The following is a 27798-nucleotide window of genomic DNA, read 5'->3' as shown; positions in this document are numbered from 1 at the left end:
TTGTATCTTTCTTTTTTTGGAAATTCAAATGAAAGACCAGTAAATGATCTGACCAGTAAATCTGACACATTGTATAATTGTCCAAAAACACCCGGTACTTTAAAAGCAGACCTGTGCAATAATTTACAACAGAAGTATTCTTAGAAAGGGTAAATCAGAAACACTTCTCATTGTTACACACAGTAGAAGATCAAATGCAAATTTAAATGCCAAATTTAGATCTTTTAGGGTTGTAGGTCCAGTCTGTCATGCACTTACGGACTCACAGTATGACTTTTTATTCCATTTTGTATTCACATCAAAGAAAGCCATGTGCTTATAAAAAAATAAAACACACACACTGGTCTAAATTTCTGGAAATATCTCCAAATGCAGTGAAACAATAAACTTTTTCCATACAACGCCAACATACATATATGGTATAACATTATTCCCTATTTTATTAATATAGGTCTTTTTTTAGTCTCTGACATCAACTCAACGATAACGAAAGGCAACATGCAGGTGATAGCAGCACATTTAAAACATACAAATTCAAAGAGAACGTTCAATATAACCAAGAATGAAACGGAAACATTTTAGCTTCAGACCTCCCGAAAAAAGACTGATTTAGAGGTAGTGCTCAATTTTGACCACAGAACAAAAAAGCTGGGTTTTACTAAGCCACAGACACCAGTGTTTTTTAACAAAATGGTGAAATTCAATATACTTCAAAATTACTGTTATGTTTCTTTTAAAAAGGAACCTGAAGGCATCATGTTTTAGTTTGACATTGTGTGTTTTGTCGTTGTAATTCTACCTCTAGACCACAGGAGGCTGACCTTAACATTAATGAATGCCTCTTTAATCGCTGGCATGCAGAATGCTGGTGAGCTATGCTGAAAATTGTAAATTAAAAACTTGCCATGACTATTTAAGAATGAAGAAAAAAAACAGCTTACGTAAACATGACTTTTCGGTGCAAGAATGTGTTCCTACATCCACAAATCTAAACTACTGACACATGTCCTCAAGCACAAGGGATCTGATTTCCACGTACAATAAATTTAAAGTGCGTTTCTTTTATTTCCTTGTGATCCTCTGAGTTTCATGTTTTCTTTTCACTTAAAGATCCAGTATGCAGAATATAGTGGCATCTAGTGGCAAAGTTGCAGACTGCAACCAACTCAATACAGTCCATTCACCCTGTTCCTTTCCAAACATTTAGGGAAAACACTTTCAACAAGGGATTCAACAGTCCCTCTGTAGCACTTGGTTTATCTATTCTGGGCTACCAAAGAAACATGATGGTGCAACTTGGTGGACTCTGTGGAAGTGCACCTGCTCCCTATGTAGATATTAGGCGCTCATTCAAGCTAACAAAACAGGGATTCATCATCACAAGTGATTATACATTATTGAAAGCAAAATTAGGAATACTATATTACATTCCTGCTAATAGATGGCTCTAATTCCTATACACTGGTGCTTTAAATAAATACTGTTGGTGGCTATGATTGTGCTGCTCACCAAGCAAGACATTGATCCCTAGGCTCTACCATACTGTTGCAGATATGTCTTATTTGAACAACAGCAATTCAATTTGAAAGACTGACTAGATGGATGAATTATAGAAACTGAGGTGACTTGCTGGGATAAAAACACTGTTCATCTGTGGGCAACTTGTTTATGATATACAAATATTACCATATCAAAAATAATCCTAGGATGTGCAAAAGATGGAGTGAGAGTTTACTTTTTCATTTTGTTTTAGTCTAACTTTTGGTTTTTGTCTTTTATCATAACACAACTTAAGAGAGAGAACATCAGAATCGATTCAAAGAGACAAAACACGGCAGAGACGGGCTGTTGCTGTTTACGGGCTTTTAAAACAGTTCATTCGGATGACGTAAAACGTCTTTTTAAAAGCCTGTTAGAAGGTAGAGGTGAGATTCGGGACACACAATCAGTACATAACTCTGGTTGGATCCAGAGAGAGTGGAGGTTACAAAGTGTGTCAAGAGTCTGACAGGCCCGAGGGTGCAGGTGGATCATGTGGGTGGAAGGTAAAGTTGGGGGTGGAGTTATAGAACTTTCTGGAGAATGGCATTGGGGACTTCCAAAGTCTCGTCCTTTACCAGGACGATGTCATAAGAGTCCAGATATTTGTCCAGTCGTTCTTCCACCTGCAAAGTGAGATGAAAGGAAGTGTAAAACTAGTGGAGCACAAATCATGTTTTCAGTACACAGTAAGTACTTGAGCTGCATCTGAAAATAAAGCGATTTGATTGTTGATATATATATATATATTAGGAGACAACTCGTGTAAATTGATTCATCCACTACATCGATGTATCGATTTATTTTCCTACGATCCAACTACATCAATCTAATATCGATTTGAAAGGTAATCAATCGATTGCATAGATACTAGGAAATAACGCATTGGATTAAGCACAGAGGATCCGCTTAGAGTGTTTACTTGAGAAACACTGTAAAACTGGAAAAACAAAACTTACAAATTCGGTTTACATACCGAAAACACCGTTATACAAATATGCTTTAGCTTCCGGCTAACATCAATGGCAAAATTAATGTTTATGCTTATGCTAACATTAGCCTTCAGTCTCCTTGCCCCTTTGCCTCGTCCCACCAGTGACACACAGTGACCTGAGCAAAAAGAAAACAACTCGATGAAACAGTGGATAATTTAACGTGCGGCGTCCGTCACCACCATCATGTGATATTATCAATAGACCAGCGTGTAGTGAAAACGTCAGCACTCAAAAGAGGAGAAAATAAACAGAAACGGACATCTGGTGTTAAACGTCTGGGCCATAATAACCTTGTTCTTTACTGATAAACCGAGCGCCGTTCAGCGGATCGAGACTCTTGAGGAAGTTTAAAAAGTGACTGTAACCGGTAGATTAAGAACCTCAAAGAGGAGATAGAAGATCAATTTCAGTCACTGAATCGTTTCGGATCGCATTGTTGTAAATGAACCAAAATAGGCCTTGAATCGTATCGGCAACCGCAAATCTTGAATCAAATCGAAACGTTGTTAAAACGAATTGTTACACCCCTAATAGTAAATATATATACGTACATATGTGTGTGTGTGTATTTATTTATTTATTCTACCCTCAATATTTGCAATAGAAATAAGCAGGACATAAAAATATTTCTAGTGTATAGATGGAGCTACCTCTTCTTGGCACCGTCCTTCTCTATTTGAAACAAAAACATTAGGGAGTGAATTTAGGCTCAGCACAGCCCAAATGTCACCTCTTTGCTGAACTTAATCTACTTATATAAGTACATAATTTAGCCTTTTACGTCGGCCATCTCAGTTTCTGAAGGACATATGCCATATTTTGTGTATCTTGGTTTTACCTTGTCATTGAGGAAGCCAATCTTGAGGATGTTCTCTACATTGGGCACACCATCGGCCATGCTGAGGTCTCCCAGTGAGTCACCCATCAGAATGATGTTGCAGTACTCTCTTAGCTGTTTGAAGTACTCTGTGTTTCGCAGGGCGCCATCGTGTTTGTTGTACACATGGATCAGCTCGCCTTTGAACCCTTTCAGGACGCCCTACGAGATAAAGAAAATAACCAAAGAGCAAGCTCAGCTAGCGTGTTCCAATTCCTCCATTGTCAGGTGGTTGAACAGAGTAAAGGCACAGGCCTCTGTCTTCCATGCAGGACTCACGTTGTCATCGAAATCCATGAAGTTGGAGACAACCTTGACATTGGGGTGGTAGACTCCGGCCTGACGGATGATTTCCTCAAGGACGTCACCCAGGCCAGCGGAGAAAATGAAGACAGGCACATTGTGCTGCTGTAGGCGGTCAAAGAACTGCTCAAAGCCATCTCTGAAACCCAACACACAGTAAGTTCAACCTTCAGTTTATCCGTCCTGTATTTCATTAAGCTGGCTCCACCTTTTCCTCCACGCATACCTGAGTGCAGCGTCAGACTCTCTCACCACCTCTGGCAGTTTGTCTTTCTCTATCCGCTGCTCCACAAGTAGTGTGTGAGACTTGAAATACCTGAAAAATACACTCATCTTTAGGAAGGCTCACAACTCATGAAAGGAACGGAGTTATCATGGGTGGGCAGACTTGTGGTGGGACTTACCACTCAACCATAAATGGGTATTTCTCTTCCATGGTGAGGTGAGGATCAATCTCAATGGGATAATATTTATTGTTCAGCTGCAGCAGCTTCTGTCTGCACTCATCTGTTACCAGTTTGCAGTTATCAATGATATCTGAAACAGATATGTTTCAAACTGAGGGATTTAAATTAAGACATACCCGTGCACTGCTTTTGTGCTGGTCCCCAAATAACTGCCAGAAATATCAAACAATGACTTCTTGTTTTACTTACGGTGACATGACGGACAACGCTTGCCGTTGACTGCAAATTTGCTTAACGTCATGTCAAAGTCTGTGATGACCTGCAACAATTGAGAACACTTTGTTTACCACAACTAGAAAAGAACATATTGAAACCAAACCTGCAAAGGGATTCACAGGGATTCACTAACAGGAAATCTTCAAACGAGGTGCTTTCAGTGGTAAGAAGTTTGTTCATTAACTGTAGCCTGGTGAACTTTAGCCCCACTAGATGGTGCTGTTTCACCAAAGCACAGAAAGGACAGGACTCATGCACTGAATATAATATTCAGCTGCAAGAATATAACTGCATCAACCTCATATAATGTTGACACCCTGTGGGGTTTAACTATGTAGGCAAATGCAAAAAAAAAAAAAGGACAGGACTCAATGTTCTACCTGTAGTTTGGAAGCTCCTCCTTTGATTAGGCCACAGATGATCTGCTCCACCCGTTCAGGGTCCCTCATGTGGACCGTTGATTTCTCAAACTGAGGCATCTAGTGTGAAAGGGAGAAAGGGGGTTAAAAAGTCCTCTGATGTATATTTGGTAAACAGGACAACGAAAGAGAAGACATGAAATATAACTTCATGCGTGTGACTCAACTGCTACAGATTTAAGAAATTCCTGAAAGGCCTCAGTTCTGACTACAGTACTAGAGCTATATAAAGACGAGGAACATGAGAATCTAAGAGAAGCGTGTATATGTTGAGAACTAGGTCAGACTTGCACTGTGGCTAAACATATGCTTGTGTTTAAGTGTGTGCAGAGGTGTACTGGGACTGCATGTTCTGTCTTGAATAACCCTCCCACATACCCAAGTCCAACTAAAAGGGCTGACAGTCTTTCTTCAGCACTGCTTCCAGCATATTACAATATAGTATTTCTTGGCACGGTTTGGAATCTGTCAGAGTTACATGACAAGATGAACAGACACACAACCAGCCGTCATAGGACCCTGCAGAGAGGACGTCAACTTCAGACCTTCTTATAACTTCATCTCTCCAGCAACTTCTTCTAGGCCCAGTGTCATTACCACGTCTGTAATTGTCACTTCTTGAGCCTGGCTGCATCTCTCCATCCGGATGAAAGGAGCACATTTTTAATATAGAAATGAGCGTCTAACTCAACTCTGGACTGTGGATCTTACTGAGTATAGACAGACTCAAAACTAAGACAAAATCCACAGATATCCTGCACTAATTCTGCAGGCTCAGCTGAGAGCTCAGGGGTGTGCTTGTATTACGATGCTAAAATAGCCTGTCACCACACATATCATAACTAAGGAATGAGTATGTTAAGCTATCTGTGAAATGGCTGTCCACTAATGCAATGAAAGAATCAATTTTATATTTTCGCTACACAAACAGAGGTTGATTAATCACCTCATAAATTATTTTATACATGACACTCAGAACACAGGCTAAAAATAAACTCTAGTTCCTTTATTGTACACTGAAGCTGTACTTTAACAAGCCTCACACATTTGATACACGCAAAGTCCCAAAACGACGTCTGAAATTTCATATCTAACGGTGCAACATGTGCTTGCTTGTCAAGGCAAGACAAAAAAAAATCTATTTTTTAACTTTTTATCTGTTTTAAAAGTAGATGTTTCCAATAGGAATTTACATTCCAAACATTTAAACTCATTCTGCATTTAGAGACTCGCTGTATCCTCAGACTAGGAACAAATAAGTCAGAGGAAGCAGAGTTTTAAAGAACGTGCACCCCACCTGGAAGTGAAATTCAAACCTGCTCCTCTTATTCTGTGCTTCAGTTTTTTTTTTCAAAGTATGTCTTACATAATTTAAAGCCCATGTTCTTCCCAACAGCAGTAGGGTTAGAAAATGTTGAATTTTGAAATTAACACTACATGAAGCTAATTTTGTTAAGTTAATAGTCAGTATGAACCAAAAACAGCCTGGAGCATAACTGTCACACACACACACACACACACACACACACACACACACACACACACACACACACTCACTCTCTCTCTCTCTTTCTCTCTCTCTCTCTTACCTCTGGTCTGTAGTCTTAGCAAAAAGTGAAGAAAAGATTGTGTGTCTGCAGAGGGCTTATATATCTACAGCAACAGTCCAGGAGGGTGGGGGCGTTGCCTTGAATAGATTAGAAAACATAACCCCACCCCTCCATATAGTGAGGCTCAAACACACACAAACATGCACAGTGACAATTCTAGCTGACCCATGTCAACACACACAGGCCGTATAAATAGACGTGCAATGGGGCCAGCATTTGTAATCTACTTGCATTCCAGCAACGTGACCTTTGACCTTTCTTTTTTTCTTTTTTTTTTTTTTTAAAGAAACCTTTAAAATAAATTAGAAAGGCTGGGCTCGCTTCAGGACTGCTGAGCACACACATTTTTAATGAACAACACACCCATGCAAAACACACAAACATGCAGTAAATGGCTGCATGACAGGTCACAAGGGTGAAGGTTCAGAGGGAGCGTCAGGCCGTTTGGTGCTACTATAGTCACTAATGCACACGGATGATCCACAACATGTTATCTTCGTGTTGCTGCTTTAATATTTGGCTCACGGGCACGACTCTTTCTGGAGGAGACTCAACACGTTTGATGTTTTTCGTCTTATTACACACATTAGTATTCAGGTTAAACTCTAAGTTCTTGTGTGAAAGTCGCAGGAACATTCTACATATTGCTCACATCAGCTGACGATGGATTTGTGCAAACAATGCAATGTCAGTTCAATACATGTATCAGTCAGTAGAGTCCATTATTGGCTCTGGTAATTGGTTGAGAAACCAAGCTTGCTTTGGATGGGATTTAGAAGCGGCCGTATCCAGGTGAACACAAAGTCAAAACAAACGACAAGCTGACTTGGCTCAACAGTTGAACAAATATACAAAAACTAAACTACTGTTTCTGTTATTTAGCCTAGCCCACAAACTAAAATGGGATTGTGAAAATAATAGAAACGTGTGTTGGTACAAGTTCAATTCAACAATGCTACATACCACAGCCTCCAAATGAAAACACAGCTGAATCTACAGCTCCCACGGTTCCTTGAACCATTACTGAATACAGTGAAGCTCAGATTTACTGCAGGACTGTAGTATTTAAATACAGACATTTTCACTTGTGTGCCTAATTAACTGGCAAGTGATTGTACACTGAGGTACCTCACGGCTTGGTATGACCAGTGATTTGAGGCTATCGTCAGTGAGCTTTAGTTTAGAAGTCAGCTCACTGACTTTATGACTCTTGTGATGCTGCTGTATGCCACAGTCAATCAGTTCTTTTTAATTACTTCGCAATGCAAAGAAGAGTCAATATATAAATGGTAATATACTGAACTTGAATTAAAAGAAAGTGCCAATCTAAGCTGTTGCATGCGCACTAAACAACCTCAAATGTATCTTTGCAGGAAGGCACTCATTGGCCTAAAGGGTAAATACAACTAGTCACTTTATTCAAGGTGGTTCTTTAACTCATCTGTTTACAGTTGTTATGAAGTGGATTCATGGAGGAGATAAAAAGAATTGGAACCTTTGTGCAGCTGTGATAGGCTCCAGCAACCCCCGCGACCCTAGTGCAGTATTAAGCGGTATGGAAGATGATATGAGATGAGATGGGAACCTTTGTGCTACACTGAGACTTAGCCCCAGGCTCACTTTTTGCTGAATAAGGCTCAGAGCCCTGGTGTTGTTGCTGTAAGAGGGCCCAGAGCGGAACATGAGACGACCTCGTCCCCTCTCCTGCTGACCTCGACTGCCTCACATACTATGACTCTCAAAATTTAGGTCGACCCTCTCTGATTACATCTCACCACAATATTAGGCCTCAGCAGGGTGGCAAAGACGCAGCCCTACCAACAGCTTCCCAGATTTACAAGAGGAGGGGCCTTAAGGTTTTGTTTTGCTTCAAGGCATTCTTTCAGTATATTAATCTATCTGTTCCAGTACAATCTGTTTCTCCTTAGCATGCAGCAATAACAGTACAGGCAGATCCTAGACTGCAGCCTGCTTAGGAAATATGGAACTGTGCACAGATAAATACTGTGTTGTCACAGGATTGATTATGTTGTGAAGTGTCCAATGAAATTAGTTGTTGATTACATGAATATAGCTTTCCAAAACACGCGTATGAATATGTTGCCATGCAACCTGTCTCTATAGAGCAAAGAAAGACACTGGAGAGTGATTTGTTTCTAGGCTTCCAGTGTGACAAGCTTCTCAAAATAGACTTCACTTTTCATCTCAACACATTAGGGAGGAAAAAAGTTTTACGACATGGTCAGACACAACACGGTAATGCAGATTTATTAAGTAAGCATTTTAGAGCTGTAATTACTGTTCTACAATAATCACAGTGTCACAAATTCTGTGGCTTCAAGATCAGGAAAAATGATGGTGGGTAGTTCATATAAGTGTCCGTTGAGTGTTCTCCCAGCATCCCTCTCGCCCAATGAACATGAGTCTGAACAGAGGTTACTGACAAAGCCTTGGCCTGTCAGAGGTCAGGGGTCATGAAGGACAAAGAGCAACAGTCCACTGAGGGCTTCCTTGGCCCAAACAGTGACCACTCCCAGTACTGCAATTTACTTTGACAAGTAACTTACCGTACGGACAGGACTCTGTATACGCTCACTAAAGTATTTCAGTACATCTATTGCAGCTCCTCTTAAGGGGTGTGCACACAGAAAGAGAAATGTGGAGAAATGTGGCAACGCGAGAACATGGAACTTTAAGGAAATGACCACAAAAGCTGTAATGATAGACAAAGTGGGCAGGTACCCAGATGAACAAATCACAACTTTGACAGAACTAGGAGGGACCAACACAGCTGACTAACATATTATAAAATATTGGTAGTTCACACACTACCAATATTTTGCTTTGTGTCTGCATATTTTGCTCTGAAGAATTTGTCAGGATGAAACTTAGGCAACCTGATCCTGGAAAATCCACTTCCAACCAACAAAGCAGCAGAGCCATTTGCAACAAGTGAATCACAGGGCAATTTAGAAGCTATAAAAATGACAGGCGGAAAAACTCATGCAACCAAAGCAGGTGGGTTCTTCGGTTAAACTAGTCTCAACCCTAAGAATACAACCAATGGCCACAACTAATACAGTTGTAACTCCATCTACGTGCTTGCAATATCTGTACACCCTACCTGTTTCACTTAGAATCATTTGGCTTAGAAATATACAACGGGGTCACCAAGAATACATATTTTTTTGTTACTGCGTGCTTTTTACCCACACTGGAACATTTCATCCAATCCAACCCAAACGGTTCATCCAATCTTCACTATTTTTCAGGCAACCTGTGAACCTGCTGACTGATATTATTGATGTGTGACATACAGTAGTGCTTGCTTTAGCATCAATGATCTCCTTCAGTTTTCTACTACCACACCCACACTGGGAGCTGGGCACGGCCAGATGTTGTGATTGCAAACCAAAGTCAACAGAGGAAGTGTTGTCAACCATGCAAGAGCAAAAAAGAAATTACAAAAGATATTACAAAAGAAAAGAAATGCCCCCACGGAAGTATGAGTTCAGGAAGCTTCTCTCCGTTATGCTCTTTGTTGGGAACACATGGTAAGATTCCAGCGTGTAAAGCCTTATCCATATCCTGACTATAAATCGCTTTGTGTACTTCAACTCCTGAACTGCAAGACCCAAACATACTCGAACAGGCTGTTTCTTCCCATGGCCTCCACCGATTAAGGGTTTAGGGAACATTCAAGTCATCTGTAAGTCAACAGGACTCTGAGTTAGCTCATACTGTTTTGGTCTTATCATCTCTGTCTTGTATTAAAATAAACAGACTTGCGGTTCTCCCCTACATAACAGAAATGTACAGTGAGAGGTTTAAACTGCCTTCTTCTGCCCTCCAGTGGCCAGCACAAAACACAGCACATTTGTTCACTTAACCGACAAAAAACCCTTTTTGAAACCCTGTGAAGCTGCTATTACTAATGTGATCCTTGGACCTATTATGACTTACACGCATGTCTAATGTCCCCTGTTAATCTGTAATCTAATCATAATCACAGATTAAAGGATGGTAAATTGTGACAAACTCAAGACCTATGTCTTCATTTGTTGGTGTTTAGGGATTGGGCCACTAGGAGACACGCTTGACACCAGGATTGATGTGATTACTAACCTGTATCTATAGGTGTCTCTCTTTCTCCACTTAGTTTGGTTTGGCTTGGTTGAGTTGAGCTTTGGTTCTTCAATTCTAGCTTTCACTTACTCACACAACAGACATGAATGATTTACTGACTGCAATTAATCAATACAATCATATCAATACACTTTATTTTTGTTAAAAGATTCATGTGTGGTCTTCACATGTTTGCCCCTCCTTTGAGTCGGGCTGAAAACCTCTCATTTCATATTGAAGTATCAGACAAAAAACAAAGGTATCACCCTCGAGTCCTGCAAGGAGTCATCCAGCACTCAGTTTAGCATCAGAATCAACATCCAAGAGAAGGATTTTGAAGAGCATAAGGTAACATACTATAATATGTTGATGCCCAAGACACAATTTGTCGAGGATCACACAACACAGATGGATGAACAGGAGAATAAAGTAAGCAATTCCCACATATAAGAATTAATAACATGCATAATTACAAAATAAATAAAAACATTATTACATACTGATGCTGCTGCCATTATTAGTACATACTTTTATTACCATCGTATACTCTATTATATATTATATTACTATATTAAATTAAATTATATTATATTATATTATATTATATTATATTATATTATATTACATACTATACTACTATTATATGCTGTTTATTTACAACACTACCATCATATCATCAGTACTACTGCCCTCATCCTACCACGGCACCTTATCCACCTATGTTTCTTGGGTTTTTAAGTGTCCTTGTCCTATTCTGTGTTTTTACCTTTGCCTTTATTTTTATACCTCAGTATTTTATTGTACCCCAATACCGGACTGCTGTGACAACCTAATTTCCCTTCGAGGATGAGTAAAGTAATCAATCAATCAATCAATCAACCTATCTATCTATCTATCAATCTATCTTTAACTGATGGATTTAGCCATTACTTATAGCCTCCATTTGCCTGTATATTTGTCTACTTGAGCAAGACATTACATCCTTAACTATTCAAGTTGCTTGTAGAAAACTTCCTACCAAATGAATTTAACTTAACATAAAATAAATCATCTTTCCAACATTTGACCTATCACTGAATACGGATCCTGGATGGAGGAGAGAAGGGAGAGGGAACGTGGGCAAAATCGTGGCTAACTCATATCAATGCAATTATCACGATATTTAACAATGTTATCACACACCATAGATTCTCTTGATATCCTGCAGGGCTTTTAAATGTGACTTTGTTCATGTGGTTCATTTCTAAAGCTGAAATCCAAAGTTGTCAACATGTTGTCTCCAGATGACTGAATAATTTCAAAAAAACAGCAGCGCCAGCAGAGTAGTAAGAGTTTGTGATGAAGCTGCAGCCTATTCAAACTCTGAAACTACATGTAGAGTGTGTAGAGTGTGCAATGCTGTTCTTCCAGTGTGCTGGCTTTGTGTAGTATCGAGGGTCTCATTTGTGTGTCTGTGTGTGTAGAATTTTCCTCCATTTTAGCCCACTGAGTATATTATGTTCTTCCTTTCCTGTCAAATAAAACTTCAACCAGAGAATGTGAAAGTCCCTGAGCAACAACACTAACCAGAGCCACAATGGTTTTGGTATTTCTGAGATGATACAGATGGGCTGGCAGAGTCACACCACTCACTCTACGAAGGAGCGGCAGTGAAGTTTAACTTGAGTTGTTGTTGTTAGTTTTTGGGCTCCTGCACTTCAGAGCAGATGTTTGTGATTCTCCCACAGCACCCGGCTTTATCAAAAGCAGATGGTCACAAGTTTCCATGCTGAACGTGACAGCAGGAAACTGTATCTGGAGAGCAGCCACTACTACAGCTAAAAAAAAAAAAAACATCAACGAGTTTCTTTCTTTCACCGGAAGACTGGATTAAAGGAAGAGCAGAGCCAGAGCCAACAAACTGGTATTTTATAGTCGTATAGCTTGGTTGGTGCGCCCCCTTGATGTCTTCCTGTGCTTTGTCTTTCACATAATTATTAGATGAGTTAATACCAAATGTATTATATTCTCTATATCTACATCTAGATTGACAACTGGTTATTGACCCAATTTTCGGGCCAGCCTAAAATGACAATTTGACATGTCTTCATGACTTAATTTTACAGCCCTGTGTGTTGTTGTTTAGTTGTTCATTTAGCAGTATTACCTAAAGCTAACCATGACATGTTCAGTAAAATTCGTCTAAAGGAAAGCTAAAATTGATCTTTCTTTATTTTATCAGGCTTTGTTAATGGAGCTAAATTAACAGAAAAAAGTGGCAACTGGCAAGCTCCCTTCAATCATCCCCCTCTCACACTGTAGCAGATTTATGGAAGTCAGCTGATGTTCATGACTGGGCTACTTATATGACACAGACGAATGCCAACACCATTAACATTCAGCTCCTGGATGCAAGAAGCAAATGTCCACCTTAACATCTCAACTCCAAACATCTCTTTCTCCAGCCGGGTTTTATCTCTAAGTTTCTGTGACACAACATCAGGCCATGCTAACTTTAATGCAAACAAACAGGCTGCAGTTATGAGACAGTGTAAACAAAAAGACCCTCAACGAGTAACGCCAGAACGTTTGAAAGATGAGGCTGCTACTTTAGAAGCTGAATGTGATTACTGAATTTGAGAGAATTCCTCTCTGTAAAAAAAAGTTGACTAACAAAGCAAATAACTCTAGCATGAGTCAATTCAACCAGACTTGCATACTTCTTTAAATCCTGGATTTGTTTTCATAACATCTTAAACTATGATTACTCGCTTAATATACAGAATTTCTTGAGAACAACCCAAGTGGTTGTACTGTGTATGGACATTCTTCCCACAGTCGGGCCCCATATTGTAAATTTGAAAGGCACGCAGTGAACCCAGTGTTACTGATAACCTAAAGGTGAACGATTTTTTTTAACCATATGGAGAAAATATCTTATGGATAGATTTCCCAACCTAACAAACAGCCTTAAAGACAATAGTCTGTTTCACGAAAATGTATCCTGTTCTACGATGAACAAAAAAGAGAGGTGTTTCGGTCTTCCATTTTTTATTTATTTTAGAATCACACAAGCCATAACAATAGACGTTTTTTTCAATTTTTTTTTTTGTGTGGAATGTTTATGCTAGAACAGGCAAACCTGTTAGGTTAGAAAGGTGGATTGTAGTGTGCTATGTGTCCTGCTGCATCTTGCATAACCTGCATGCAGCCCACTCAAAAACAGACAACAGCAGGACTGAAAAGAGATGCAAAGAGCACCGGCGACTCAAAGGGTCAGCTGTCACTGCTTTTTCCTGACAAACAGAAATGCTGCGGCTCGTTTTGTTCAGTAAAAGCTAGCTAGTGACCTCTAAAAACAGCTGCTCTTTTAGGGAACGTCCACGCATGCGTGAAGGTCCATAACGGTCAAAACACGAAGAACACGACGCGACATTTCCGGTCTGAATGATCAAAATAAATGTGAATATGCGTTGCTATGGGCAAATGTAACAGTACGCGTGTTAACTAATTTTAAAAAAATGTAATGTTCAATTTACAACACATTTTAAGCAGTTATTTACCCAAATAACTAATGTAAAAATGACATTCAATCAGTAAAACCATATGTGGTCAGGTAAGTATAAAGAAACAATACCAACCAAAATTTATTATAAATTGAGACTATCGTTACTGATTGATAACACATCTGAAGATTACATGACATAGGAACAGCAGCGCTACCACAGACGTCGTGTGTACCCTTATTTTGAAGCCCACGCTCATCCACGTCCTGTTTCTTGGCTGTCTGTGACCATCTTGACGAAGTTGAAGACTCCACTTGTACTCACCATTTCTATGATTCTAGTTTTCTTGCCCGCTCGCTTCTTCTTAGCGACGATGTACTGGGCCAGAACCACGCCGCCAAACAGAGCGCAGACGCTGGCGCTGGCCGCCGCTCCGACCTTCACCACGGCCGTCCTGTCCATGACGGTCCTCTCCTTCAGCACCAACCAGCCCGCCGCCCGAAGAGTCCCGTCCTTCCCTGGTCCTTCCCCCTGTCAGCGAGGCGAGCGGCGCGCTTCCTAGTGGTGCACGCAACCGAAGATCGTCTATGATGAACGTAACCGGCCACTCTGTTGCTGAGCAACAGCACATACGATAGCAATGTCAATGTCCAACAAAATGCGTTATTATTAGTCTAGCTCATCAATACAAACATAAGTAAGTGATTTTGTCATTTTTGTGTGATTTTTTTGCATTGTTGGAAGAGGTCTCGCTCGTCTCGACTAAAAGTAAAACATACTAAATTAGAGCAAAGTCTGGAATAATAAAGCTAATTGTGACTCAAATATGTGTGATTTTCTGTTCTCTTTAACTACATCGAGCAGAAGTGGTCCTACTAGTTGCTTTTAAAAGCAAAGATTCATTTTTTTTTTCTTTTTCTTTTTCTTCAGTTTATTGTAAAACTACATTTGCACCTTCTCAGTTTTGTGCTCACGTTTATTACCGCGCTCACTATCTGGATAGCTGAGCTGGCTCTATGCAAACCTTAGGTACATCTCTGTATTGAAATGACCTAAACGCTCTTGTCCAGTGAACATGCTGAAGTAAGAAGACGTTATTCTGACTTGTTTTCAAAGCAACTTATCTAGTTTTACTTAGGTAGTTTTCAACGCAATAAACAAAAACAGGGCAACTAAGTGCCTACGGCATAATGCATAAAAATAAGCAAGTCCTATTGGTTGATGCAGTTAATTTAATTTGGAATAAAAAGCAACACAAATTAGAACTTAACACCACACTGTTAAAATAGTTTTTTTTATTATTATTATTTTACCCCAGACATATTATGAGATGATATTATAGAAGAAGAAGATGGTCTGCCAACCCAACATCGACTTGTAAAGTCTCATATGTACTATTGTTCAATTCTACAGAGTCAGTCTTACAATTGTAAGGTGCCTAAGGTGGTATCACTGGTCCTTCTGTTAATGGGGAGTGGAGATGGATCAGTGTACAAAATGCTTAACTCAATCATCAACTTCCCGTTTAGTAATTTTACAGGTCAGGTTTGAACAATTCCGGTAAATTTTGCTCCAGGAAATGTGAAAACCTTTTGGATGAATAAAATCCATCATTTTAAAATGTAAAGCTTATACGTTTCTCAAATGCAGGACAGTTCGGATATATATATATACATATATATAGCAGGCATTTGTCTCAGAAGAAAACACACAGAGAAGACAGGAAGGTCCCAGCAGGCAACAGTTTTAGCCACTGCATCACTACGGGACAAAACTCACCAGATTAAATTTTATCAAGTTATAATACAGTTTTGACTTCTATCCCCAAGAAGTTTCAACAACATTCACACTTTGAGCCTCCAGACTCCCACTGATAATAGCTTCGTTAGAGCTCCATTCATAGGGTAAGTAGCCTAGGCACACAGTTCCCCCGACAGGTAAGTACCAGCCGTTATGGAAATTAGTGTCACCAGTTTCTGGTCAAGCAAGTTTCTGATAAGTTTTACCCACAGAGTTTTTCCTATTTAAACCTCAACTTCCCACCAGTCTCTCAGAACTGAAGAAGCTACTTGGTTGAGTGGCGAAACGTCTTCAAAAAAATTCTACAAGTCCAGTTGCCTTTATTCAATGCCTTTTGGATTACCATGACCTGGATGACTGAGAACATTCACAGACTTTCCTGTTTATGAATTTATGAATTTGGATTTGGCCCACAGTCCCAGGATGGGAACAATTGACTTTATACTTTAACTAAAGCAAATACTTTATACAAAAGGCCACATCAAACACAGATGCACAATAAAAGAATAAGAATAATCCTAAGAATAAATAATAATTTTAATAACTTTCCTTTACTTCAAATAAAAAGAACTAGTGAGGCTTTAGACGGTTTAAAACACCTGCAAAGATAGAATCTGTTTTCAGTGTGTTGCGTGTCCTCGTTTGACTTTTAAAAGAACAGACCATTAGCTATAATTTAATCTGTATAGATATTCATTCAAGTGAACCCTTAATTTGACTATTGTGAAGCAATGACACCTGTGCCAAGAGGCCACAGTGCTAACCACCCTGGACTGTACATGTATATACTATACCTATTATGAAGGTTAAAGGTTGAATAGCATAAACAACATGATAGCTATGAAGGTCAAGAGTCAAAAAGACAAGAATTTTATTGTCACTTCCACCATACATAGCAAGTGCAGCATAGTGAGATGAGAGGATGTTCCTTGAGTTCCTTGAGATGAGAGGATGTTCCATTGCTGTAGTTCCATCTTTATTCACTACACATTTTTATTCAAGACACTGTTGATTGATAAATAAAACACAGTTTCACTAGAATTTACATTTCTTGCTTCACTTCACATAATTACAGCCAGTGATAGCTTAGTCGATTAGTTTTACGCGCCTTCTGAGACACTATCCGTTAAAAATGTTTCAACTGAACGATAAAAGAAGAGATAACAGGCTGAAACCTATCTGTCCTCATACTCATAATTTGACTATTGTGCATAAACGATGTCTGTTCCAAAGAGTAGTTAGATGTCAGTGTCATTTTGAATATCCCGATAAGCCATAATGCAGTTGAAATTTGAAAATTACATTTGTGTTCACCAAGACAAGTCATCAAGCACAATAGAGTACCTTGGAACTCTATTCAACAAAGATAAAAATATCTTCAGATTGTTCTGTGATATATAGAAGAAATGCTTTTTGCACCGCTCCAGTAGGCCTCTACCATCTCACTGAAGACGGTAAGACCATCACTCATCACACAGTATGTATTTTTGAATTTCAGGTGGAGAATATAATCTTGGAAGTCAGTTCATATTCTAAAATACCATAGAAATCATGGAAAGAAATGAATAGAGTAAAAGTCTTGTTATAGCTGTCATATTCCTGTAGAATTGTTATACTATTGCTGTGGCAACTGTAATAAATATGTGTGTATTTTAAGTTGCAGTGCTACATTCAGTCATCATCCCCTCATCATCTGAGTAAGCCACCATTCCTTTTTTTCTTTTGTTGTTTTAAAATTTCCTTTTCAACTTACTGTGTTTGTATTCTTCTGAGTGTGTCCTATTGATTCCTGTCATTTGTCATCTTTCTGAATGCTCATCCATTTCTTTCGGCCTGTGTGCAGCACTTCCTCAAAAAACATGATGAGGACTTTGAAATAAAATAAAGAATTTTTGACTGAATCACTAGATTGTGTGCATTAATGTGCAAATGCCTAATGGCTGAAGTGTAATGATTTATGAATCCCACACACACAGTTAGGTCCTTACCATGTTTGGATACCGACACATTTTTGTCAAAACAAAATCAAAAATTTATATTGTGAATAAAGGTTAAAGCACACACAATCATCTTTACTTTGTGCGTATGCACATCTAAGTTAGAGGGTGCGCAGTCATCTATTTTCAGGGGCTCAAATATACTGTAAGGGGAAACTGTCTTACAACCGTTTCATATGTGGGATTATTTCTTTATCTATTAAGCAAATACAGTGTTGAGTGGAAGGGTAGTATTTCTGAAGCTACTTCTGTGAACTTGCTCCAGGTAGTCAAATGAGCTAGCTGTAAGTGAAGCAGGTTTCTGTCAGAGAAAGCAGGGGCAGATGGGAGGTCACATCAGCAGCTTATTCATTCTGAGAAAAACAGTGGGGCGCTCTGAGACATAAAAATAAAAAATAGATGATTGCAGGGGCCATTCCATGTTACAAAAAAAAAAAAAAAACATCACCAAGCCCAGACCACACTCATGAGGAGGTAGGCTTATTACCCAGGTCTACCATAAATACTTCACAGAAATAAATACACAGGGTTCACCCCAAAGTGCAAACCATTAACAAATATCATGAAAAGCAATACAGACATTCTACTGGTACTGGCCCACTCGTTTTTGATTTTAGGATAGTAGGCTGGATGAAGGTGCAGCAGTATTGTTTACAGAGCCTTTTGTGGGCGTGGAAAATGAAATGAACCTGTACCCTCCTATAAACCAGTTAATCACCAGTATTTACGCACAGAGACCCCGAAATAAGTCTGCCATTTTAAACAGTTTATAGGTACAAAAACGACATAACACATTGGACTAGTCGGTGAAAAGTATATTTATTGTATTAACTGAGTCATGCTGTGTGCCAAATGAGATATATTTAAGAGTTCTAATTCAAGGTCTTCTGGAAGCCTCCAGAAGGAAAATCTAAAGCTCGGACTATATGTGTGTGCAGCAACAAAAAACAAGTCTTGTGATCAGCTTGCAGCAGGGAGGCAACGTTGGAATGCATTACATAAAGTTAAGTAAGTAAAGTCAAAATGAAAACATAAATAGCCCTGTTGTCTGACAATAAATAACAGCAGCTTCTCAGAGCTGGTGATGGGAGTCAATTCTTCCAGATGATGAATTAAGAGTCATTCAAGACCCAGTTCCTTTTTATTTTACACTTCCTCCAGTCTTTATGTTTAAGGTTTTACCGTCTGTCTTGGTTGGTTGGTGGGGGGGTACCAACAGCTGGGAGACATATCAGCATATAACTACAATAATAGACACTGTGCCAGATACAGTACACTGAAAATTCTATCAAGGTTCTATCACCTGATTTAATTAAATGGCGACAAACCGATCAGCAATTAAAAACTAAATCAGTGAAATGTTATGCTTATGTCTCATTTTTCATCTGAACAAGCTACACGTGTAACACCTTTCTGATCTAAAGCTCCCACTGTAGTGCAGTCGTCTTCATCGTCACCATCCTCTTCAGAAATGTGTCCATGTAACTACTCCACAGGTCGGATTCCTTTAGCCTCCTCCAGCTTCCTCAGGGTCTCATCCCACTGCGTGAACTGCTTGGACAGCAGGAACATCTGCCAATCAGAGGACAGGTGTTAGTGGGCGGAGTTTAACTCCTGCACTAATGTATGTCATTGGTAACAGAAAAGCAATAGAGCAGATGCTTGCATGTTCAAGTATTTATGTTTTAATGTCTTCTCTTTTTCAACCCAAGAAGTCAAGCATCACAGTTTGACTTATTTTCCTGAAATAAACAGATGTGTACCATTTTGTTGTATTCCTCAAAAAGTTTCTTCACCTCCTGGGACTGAGCCTCAGTTTGGTCCTGTAAAACAAACAACCTTATAGAACCTGTGCAATGAGAGGCACAAAGATCTAGATGGAGACAGAGGAAGAGAAGAGGGTACCTGCTGTTTGATATGAATCTGTGACAGTCGCTGCAGCTTGGTGGCGTGTTCAGGTACATCTGTGCACAACAAAAACATACAGCTAAAATAGGCCTGGAAAGGCAGACATATAGTACTCTAGCTCTTTATTCATCCAGCAATTACACAACTGTGTTGAAAAACATCACTGAATAAAAGTCTGGCTGCAGCGCGCACTATGGGACACGTGTAATAGAAATGACTTTTAATTAATAATTAATAGAGAGTAAAATCACTGGCTACAAAACTGTTAGGAGGGTAAAGTTAGTTCCTTCTTCCTTTTCTGTCAGGGGCAAAAATAACATGGCACATGATGCTCTGCACACCGCATGCATCTGCAAGGTGAAACTCACCTCTGATGTAATTGCTGTCCAAGAGTGGTTGCAGGTTGTTGACCTGCTCGAGCAAAGAAGCTTGAGAAAGCAGAAAGTCCTCCTCTGTGAAGACAAATGCACAGAATGAGCATTTTGTTTATTCTGATTAATTTATATTTATATTTATATTTATTTTGTGCTTACCAGCAAGGATGAACTCCAGCTTCATGGCATCAGGTACAGTGATGTGATCAGTGAACTGAGGGTCCAGGTACTTCAACAAGTCTTCAACTGCACCATAACACCAATAGTCATGATTAAAAACACAGTCAACACTGTTGAATCCCTGCAAGACCAACTGCGTCTTCAATTATATGGATATTTTTAACAAAGCTTTGACATTACCAAATTTATTGCTGGTGCCTAATGGCACACACCATTCCATTCTGCTTCGGTCACCTTCCCTTGACCTCTACTATTCAACTATCTAACATAAAATACAACAATGAAACAGTTTTTTTTTTTTTTTTAAATATGCTATGCAAATTACTGTACAATATAGAGGAGCACCCTATGAGAGTAATCTGAAAACTAAATGCATAAATAAATATAGACAGAGCAAGCCTCTAAGTCAGACCTGGGCATTATATGGCCCTGTCTGTCATAAACACAAATGAACAAGTATTTATGCTGTGCATGCAATACAACTGCGTTGTTTTTATTTTGAAATAATTTATGCATGGATGCTGTTAGAATCTGCGTTCGTTAATTCTTCAAAAAAATGATTGAGACAGCTTCTTGCTATCTACTAAACATTTATTGAGATTTATTGAGATACCGAAAATAATTCATGTAGCTACATGGTTCCTCCTTGGTCCACCAAGGTTTTCCAAAGAGGACAAAGTTTCCAACATTCCAGTGCATTATATCCAAAACTACAGATTGCAGAAATCAAGTGTAAGGGTTAATACTATAGTGTGAGACTCACTCTTCTTATGCAGGATCTTTACTCGTTCCCTCTTGTTGGCTGTGTTGCTCAGACCTGCCTGAATCCGGGCCAAAGACTCTACACACTGGGAAAAAAAAGACATGATTAGATTTAACATTAGTCATTGATAAGAGTATAGAGTTTTTTTTAATCATAACATGTTCCTCCGTCAATTTACTTGTGCCATGCTTTGAAGAGCAAGTATTATTACCCTCAAAGGCATGTGCAATATGTTGACTGAACAAGACCATTCACATTTAAGGTGTCATTCTGTGTACACTGAGGGTATACTTCCCCACTAAGATTAGAAAGCTACAACTAAACTTCAGCTATCAGTAACATACAAAGCACTAAATAAGCAAGGCATTGTGCCACTTTCTCCACCCCTGTAAACACAACATCAAGCACAGAATAGTTCATATTCAGTGCCTCTTTGTAAGTTGAAATGTTTTTTTTTGTTTTTTTTCACATCACATGACACTCCAGATGGATCCCGCATGTGCTGACTCCCAAGAACTGTTACTTCTTCTTAGACCACATGCGATAAAGTCATGTACCAGATTCATAAAAGTGCTTTCCTAAACATCTGGAAATCTATTAATCCGGTTCATCTCAGAGATGCAAATCCTGCTTGAGATGGGTAACAAATCACTGTTATCATGTTATTTGTTTTCTTCTAGAGGCCATTTTACTGACATTATCGTCCAACTGGCCTCATTCTATGCAGAAAAACAGATTTGGACAAAAGGCTCTTTCTGTAAAGACCAGTAAGATCTTTCTCTCCATAAGGAAGTGTCCCACATTACAAACCTTCAAAGCTTACCTCAAGCAGTGTTTGAAAGCAAACCAGTCTTGTAACCGTTGACTTTTAACTTCTTAGTAATGTCCTCTATTGTGATGTGCTCTAATAAGGATCTATTGTCCTGTTGTATGTCTTATCAAGTTTTTGTGTTACCTGCCTAGTGACTGGGATGCAAATTGACCTTGTTGATATAATCTGGCATATTTACACCTATTGCTGTCTGAATAGATGTTCATTAATATTCACTGTTCCAAACAACTAAATAGATAAAATAGTAATAATATATTTGAAAGAAGACCAACAGTTTAGACAATAACAATATTGGAAACATTTCTATTGCATTTTTTCTTTAAGATCCAATTAAGAATTAGCGCAACTGCTCCCAGTGGGGTTTCAGAACATTATGCTACCTGGTCGGAAATAATTGATGTTATCGGCAAACTCGTCTCTTATTTTGATGATACACACGAAAGGTCTTGGCATCACTCAAATAGCGGCATAAAATATGTTCAATAACTAAAAACAATGGTTTGAATCTCCTGTCGCGAGGATTAAAAAAATTGATTAAAAGAAATAAAAGATAAAACTAGTCCCGGTTTACAACTATAATACTTACTATTATATTTAAGACTGTATAATTATGAATTCCACAGCATAGAGTAGATTCATACATACAACGATTCCATTACGGCCTCACAGCTCATAGCTAACCAACTGTTTAGACACTGCAAACCGAATAAACAGATATACGAACAACTGATAGAAAGTAACCATATGACAAAGGCGTTATCGTCACATAGAGGCGAATGACTGTCATACTATATTAAAAAAAAAACACCGTACATCTGTGTAACAAATACAAAGGGCGTTAACTCGGTCAGCGACGGACGCTTTTGCTAGGCTAATAGCTAGCTATACTGCTAAAATCTTCCCCACGTATGAGCAGATTTTGTTACGGGCGAACCTTGACAGGTTTGGCACTTCTGTTTCTCCTTTCGCCGTGGATACGGCTCTCCAGCGCCCGGAGACGCATCTCCAAGTCATCAGTCCCCAATGATTTATCCATTCTTGAAGCTTCTCAGTAACCGTCTGCCACAACCGCCCCAAACAGCCTACTGGCGTATTTTACGAGAGACGTCGCATATTGATGACGCGCCGGCAACAGATCAAGATCATCATTCAACATCGTCCAATATTCTGATTTCTGGGGACAGTCCTTGGTTTGGATGTCCCCGGCTAAAGCTGTCCCCTTAATAATCACTGTCTTTTCATGTCACCCTGATAACGTTTATCGGTAATTCTAACGGTAATCTTCCATGTCCTCTGCAATATTTACCTATCTCCGAGCTGTAAACGTCCTCGGATTTCATGTCAGAAATCTGGTCACTGTATTTTAAAAACGCTGTGAATTTATTATTATTATTATTATTATTATTATTATTATTATTATTATTATTATTATTATTATTATTATTATTATTATTATTTTATTTATTTTTTTTTTTGAGTGGGGGGTCCTGTCAGAGGGGGGCGCTGTTTTGCGGTAATGGGGCAGTTCAGCTGTTTTTCCGGTGACAGCCGGGGAATGACAACACCGACTGTCACGGCCCTTTCTCCATGCAAGTTGACTATAAAACATCGACTAAAAGTAAGGTATCCACTTTACCTCTGTCTCATTCTCCCACATTAACAGTTTCCGGAAGCGGATGACTTTAACGTTATCACGGAAGTAGGCCCGTTTATCCTCCGGAAACAATTCTTTCGCAGGTTTCCATTCGCCAAGTTAGCTCACCTAGCCCTTAAGCTAACATCAGCTTTTTTGTTATGTGTATTTTGTTTGTTTGTTTTGTACTACAGCTCCATATTTGAACAGTTAGTCTACGAGCCCAGCAGGTGGGTCGTTGGTTCTGAACTAGGTGGTAACTTTTAACTCCACTGACAGTTTATTAAAGTAATAGCTCGCTTGTGATTAACTGGTGTCGAGGCTGTAGCACCTGCTACTTGATTGACTGAGGTTCGAAGGTGGTGGTGATGCTGGAGAAAGTTTTACGAATTCTTGCCTGTCTGCTCTGTTGCTAACTGCAGGAGGAAGCGGGCAGTGTTTGGACTTAGGCGTCCGTGTTTAGGGGAATTTCTTCTTTATGTACCACTGGGAGCAGCAGCATGGCAGATGACAAGGACGTATTGAGAGACGTTTGGTTCGGCCGGATACCCACTTGCTTCACTCTGAACCAGGATGAGGTGACAGAGAGAGAGGCCGAGCCCTACTATGTAAGTAGAACTGTGGTCTTGCACGTACGGCCACCGAATCAGGGGAAACACCTAACTTTCGTTTTTGCCTGCCTCCAGTTTTAAAAAATAAGGGTGTAACGATATTCTAACTGAACTGAAAAAACACAAAAACTAGCTCACTTAACTGTGGTGATTAGATGTAAAAGTGCATGTTAGCACTTAGCGCCTCTACAATGAATCATTTGGAGATCTAGCCTTGAGATCTGTTATGTAGCCTGATATTGAGGCAACCTACATAGAAGGTCATTAACATGTTTCTAAACATTTCGTGTCACAATTTTGGGGCTTTTTATCATAGTTTTCAGAACATCTAGCATATTTATAAAATATATATGAGAACCAGAAAGCATGTAGGTGTAAACTGAAGTATTATGTACTCATTCTTCTCTGTCAAGAGTTGAGGAAGTACACTACTCTTTCCATTGAGTCCAAAGTACAGCTCAGTACAGAATAACAGACTGTATTGTTTTAATAACGTGCTTCTTCCTCTGTCCTGTTGAATATTCAGCTGCTGTTACCCAGGGTGAGCTACCTGACTCTGGTCACAGACAAGGTGAAAAAACACTTCCTCAAAGTGATGCGGGCTGAGGACGTGGAGGAGATGTGGTTCGAGTATGAAGGAACGCCACTGAAATGGTGAGCAAATTTGTAAATGAGCTTGTTTTACTAGTACCAGAAATGAGGTTGGTACGTGTGACTTTATACATTTCTTATCTTATGACTATTGTTTTTGTCGAAAGGCCAAATGCACAGGAAAACAATGCTTTTGTGTATTTCTTATATTAGAATGCCATCCTCTGCTTACAAGGATATCAGATATGCAGTTGATCCAGTTAACAGAATGCAGACACAGAGTTATTCCACAAGGTGGCAGTATTGCATGTCTGGCATTGAAGGAACCTAGTTTGCAATAGCATCGAAGTAGGTGTGACTCCATAAAATGTATTTGTAGAAATGAACAAGTGATGGTGGTCATTTAACCATTTGTTGTAACAAGAAGACTTGTTTTTTCTTTTTTTAATAGTAAACTGTCAGTTATTATGATTGTATCTGGGAACCTGTAATGGAAGCTTTGTCCTGAATTAGTACAGAGTAGACTGATGGGTTGGCTTTATAGGAACTCGTCAACTTGTTCTAAACACAGGTAGTTTCAGATAAAAGTTTTGTTTTCCTTTTGGGGTTTCCCTTCAGGGTTTACCACAGCAAACTATCTCGCCCTGTCCTCTGTAGCTTCTTCTCTCACACCAGGTCCTTTTTCACACATTCATGAACCTTCTCTTTGATTTTTCTCCTACCTCCTGGCAGCTCTACCCTCCACAGCCTTTGACCAATATATTTAGTAGAGATTAGATTTAGTAGATTTAGTAGAGATGTTCAAACCATCTCTGCCTGGCCTCTCTAACTTCATTTCTCAAACATCTCACATGAGCAGTCCCTCTAATATACTCATTCCTGATCCTATCCATCTTGGTCATGCCCAGGTGAAACCTCAACGTCTTCAGCTCTGCTATCTCCAGCTCTTCCTCCTGTCTTTTCTTCAAATCCACTGTCTCTAAACCATACAACATCACTGGTCTTCTTGCAAAGTGTCAAATTAAAGTGTTGCAGTGAAATTTAAACTTGCCACTACATCTGTAGAGAGAAAGACAAATCTAACTCAGATTCCATTAAATGGTTCTTCTTCACACTTGAGAAATTGTGGCTAAAGTCTGGTTATGTCTAGGCCTTTTAAAAATGTATATTACAACTCTGATAAGTGTGAGGGAGAGACTTTATACATTTTGTCAGTGAAATCATTGAATTGTCATTGTCATAAAGTATGACAAAACATGTGTTACTGTGGATCACCTTAAAGATTTCCCTGCAAATAATGGGAGTAACACTAACTTGTGTTTGCGATGTTGAACTGTTTGCAATCCAACAAGATTTTCTTCTGGAGCAACATTTTCTGTTTGTATTTCCTTAATACAGGCACTATCCAATTGGAGTTCTGTTTGACCTCCATGCCTCTAATACTGTCTTACCCTGGAGCATCACTGTGCACTTTAAGGTAAGAGTCAAACTCAACCTGTGGACATATGCAGAATACAGAGAATGTTTACCAAGGCTACATCTTATTGGAGTCTTTTCTAGGGAATAGTTTTGATTTTACATCTCTCTATGTACTGATTGTACACTATTTGGCTATCAGTGGGGTTGACAAAATTAAGGTCCAGTTTGGGAAGAAAGAGCTAAACAGGCCAATTTCTTTCTCAGCAATTGCTCGTAACCAAATCTGAGCTAAAAGAAGAATGATGAATCTTGGATTTGTATTGCCAAGACACAAACTTGAGACCAAACAATTGTGAATGTTGCTTTGTGGAAGTTAAACAAGTTCTTTTCATTCAGTGGTACAACGTGTTAATAAAGCTTACATTAAATGTCATACAAATCTATGTCAGAATTTTCCAGATAGTGACTTGCTTCACTGCACGTCCAACTCAGTGATAGAGGCACACTTCATGTCCAGTATCAAGGAGGCTGACGCCTTAAAGCACAAGAGCCAAGTCGTCAATGACATGCAGAAGAAAGACCACAAACAGCTGTGGATGGGTCTGCAGAACGGTGAGATGCGCGCACGCACACACACACACACACACACACAAACACACACACACACACTTTCAAGAAGAAAGACCACAGGCAGCTGTTGGGGAAGTGACACACAATAAGACGGCCACACATTCACTCATTAGCACTAAGATGCCACACATGTTGTTCCTTGCAACTCATCCACCTACGCACAGATTCACAGATGTTTTCACATGCGTACATATTGTAAGCATTTATACAAGTTTTTATAATTGTTTGCAAAAGTTCCCATAATTTTTGGGTGTGATGTTTCCACAGAGGAAAGAATGTATCAAAAAAGATTCCCAAAGTTCCAAACACACTCACACACTTACCCTGATAACAGTCTTTTGAAGTTTGGGCATTTCCAAATCCCTGTCACCCAAACACCCATCTGCTTCCTTATCTGCTTCCACTCCTACAGTGCAGATGGGTCATTTTCTGTTGGTTGTTGGTCATGACTGCAGTGTTTTGTGTAGGTGAAGCTGGGGTAGCATGGTGCATTAATTGGTGGATTTGCCAGGGCGGACGTTTGCGTTGGTTTTTGAAAAGCCGAACATGCAGCTTGAGATTGTTGGAATCTCTGCTGGTCAGATTTAGAAAATAAGGCTTTAAACACTTCGGTTTCCAAAACTACTGCCCTCTGTGCCAGTCAGTACCAAAAGTGCCGTCTTGGTTTGATGGACTGTATAACCAACCTTCTACTGCAGTTCCACATTCTTTTGAATTAATTATTATTGGCACTTAAAAACCTGCATGCAATTTCCTAAAGCGAGTTTAGAATATATAAACACTCAATATTACAATATATTTGTTGCAATTGATGATTAGTTTAATCAAGATTCTGTATTGTCAAATATGCTGTAACAATGTAGCATGATCAGCAGTGCTGAAATTCTTAGTGCACGGGGCTCACTTGAGTTCAAAGAAGCAAAATACAATAAATAAAGTAAAGCAGAATAATAAAGAATTAAAATGAACGAAAAGATAAATGAGACATATGGGATAAGGATAATTTTAATAAAATATATATGGA

General features: G+C 39.2%; 3 protein-coding genes across 10 annotated transcripts in view; 1 reads left to right on the top strand and 2 right to left on the bottom strand.

Moving 5' to 3' along the window:
• Window positions 1-262: 262 nt before the first annotated feature.
• nt5c3a (5'-nucleotidase, cytosolic IIIA) lies at window positions 263-14602 on the bottom strand. Of its 2 annotated transcripts, none has more exons than XM_047598588.1 (8): window positions 14361-14602; window positions 4778-4876; window positions 4371-4440; window positions 4119-4251; window positions 3941-4030; window positions 3691-3853; window positions 3373-3573; window positions 263-2165 (listed from the first exon to the last, which is right to left on the bottom strand). In XM_047598588.1, exons 1-8 carry the CDS (start codon window positions 14496-14498, stop codon window positions 2064-2066), a joined length of 996 nt encoding a protein of 331 aa, XP_047454544.1. In that variant the 5' UTR covers window positions 14499-14602; the 3' UTR covers window positions 263-2063. The 2 variants fall into 2 exon arrangements, with proteins under 2 accessions (XP_047454544.1, XP_047454545.1); XM_047598589.1 differs by lacking the exon at window positions 14361-14602 and adding an exon at window positions 6406-7286.
• Window positions 14603-18633: 4031 nt separating this feature from the next.
• On the bottom strand, window positions 18634-22992 carry dctn3 (dynactin 3 (p22)). The gene is made up of 7 exons (XM_047599646.1): window positions 22825-22992; window positions 21059-21143; window positions 20275-20361; window positions 20110-20193; window positions 19739-19797; window positions 19597-19656; window positions 18634-19405 (listed from the first exon to the last, which is right to left on the bottom strand). The coding sequence occupies exons 1-7, from the start codon at window positions 22924-22926 to the stop codon at window positions 19319-19321; spliced, it is 564 nt and encodes a 187-aa protein (XP_047455602.1). The 5' UTR covers window positions 22927-22992; the 3' UTR covers window positions 18634-19318.
• A 399-nt stretch (window positions 22993-23391) lies between these two features.
• The window catches only part of atg5 (ATG5 autophagy related 5 homolog (S. cerevisiae)), a 30696-nt gene continuing 26289 nt past the window's right edge, over window positions 23392-27798 (top strand). Inside the window, exons 1-5 of one of the 7 annotated variants that reach the window (XM_047599020.1) lie at window positions 23392-23508; window positions 23946-24131; window positions 24661-24788; window positions 26124-26202; window positions 26594-26756. In XM_047599020.1, the coding sequence (XP_047454976.1) occupies window positions 24024-24131; window positions 24661-24788; window positions 26124-26202; window positions 26594-26756 (478 nt within the window). In that variant the 5' untranslated portion in view covers window positions 23392-23508; window positions 23946-24023. Of the gene's footprint in view, window positions 23514-23556; window positions 23754-23945; window positions 24132-24660; window positions 24789-26123; window positions 26203-26593; window positions 26757-27798 lie in introns of those variants that run through there. The other 6 variants (XM_047599021.1, XM_047599024.1, XM_047599026.1 and 3 more) reach the window with 6 other exon arrangements.

The sequence above is a fragment of the Mugil cephalus genome, chromosome 11 (assembly GCF_022458985.1).
Source record: "Mugil cephalus isolate CIBA_MC_2020 chromosome 11, CIBA_Mcephalus_1.1, whole genome shotgun sequence".
NCBI classification, from domain to species: domain Eukaryota; kingdom Metazoa; phylum Chordata; class Actinopteri; order Mugiliformes; family Mugilidae; genus Mugil; species Mugil cephalus.
The sequence above is the reverse complement of the archived record's forward strand: the minus strand, read 5'-3'. Positions and strand labels throughout refer to the sequence as shown.

Excerpts from the sequence above, each read along its gene's own strand:
- dctn3 (XM_047599646.1), bottom strand. The coding sequence starts at position 22,926 with ATGGATAAATCATTGGGGACTGATGACTTGGAGATGCGTCTCCGGGCG. Across the intron at positions 20,362-21,058 it reads AAAGATCCTGCATAAGAAGA|TTGAAGACTTGTTGAAGTAC; the intron begins GTGAGTCTCACA and ends GTTATGGTGCAG. Across the intron at positions 19,657-19,738 it reads AGATTCATATCAAACAGCAG|GACCAAACTGAGGCTCAGTC; the intron begins GTACCCTCTTCT and ends TTTGTTTTACAG.
- nt5c3a (XM_047598588.1), bottom strand. The coding sequence starts at position 14,498 with ATGGACAGGACGGCCGTGGTGAAGGTCGGAGCGGCGGCCAGCGCCAGC. Across the intron at positions 4,031-4,118 it reads TACCCATTTATGGTTGAGTG|GTATTTCAAGTCTCACACAC; the intron begins GTAAGTCCCACC and ends TGTATTTTTCAG. Across the intron at positions 2,166-3,372 it reads TTGGCTTCCTCAATGACAAG|GTGGAAGAACGACTGGACAA; the intron begins GTAAAACCAAGA and ends CTCACTTTGCAG.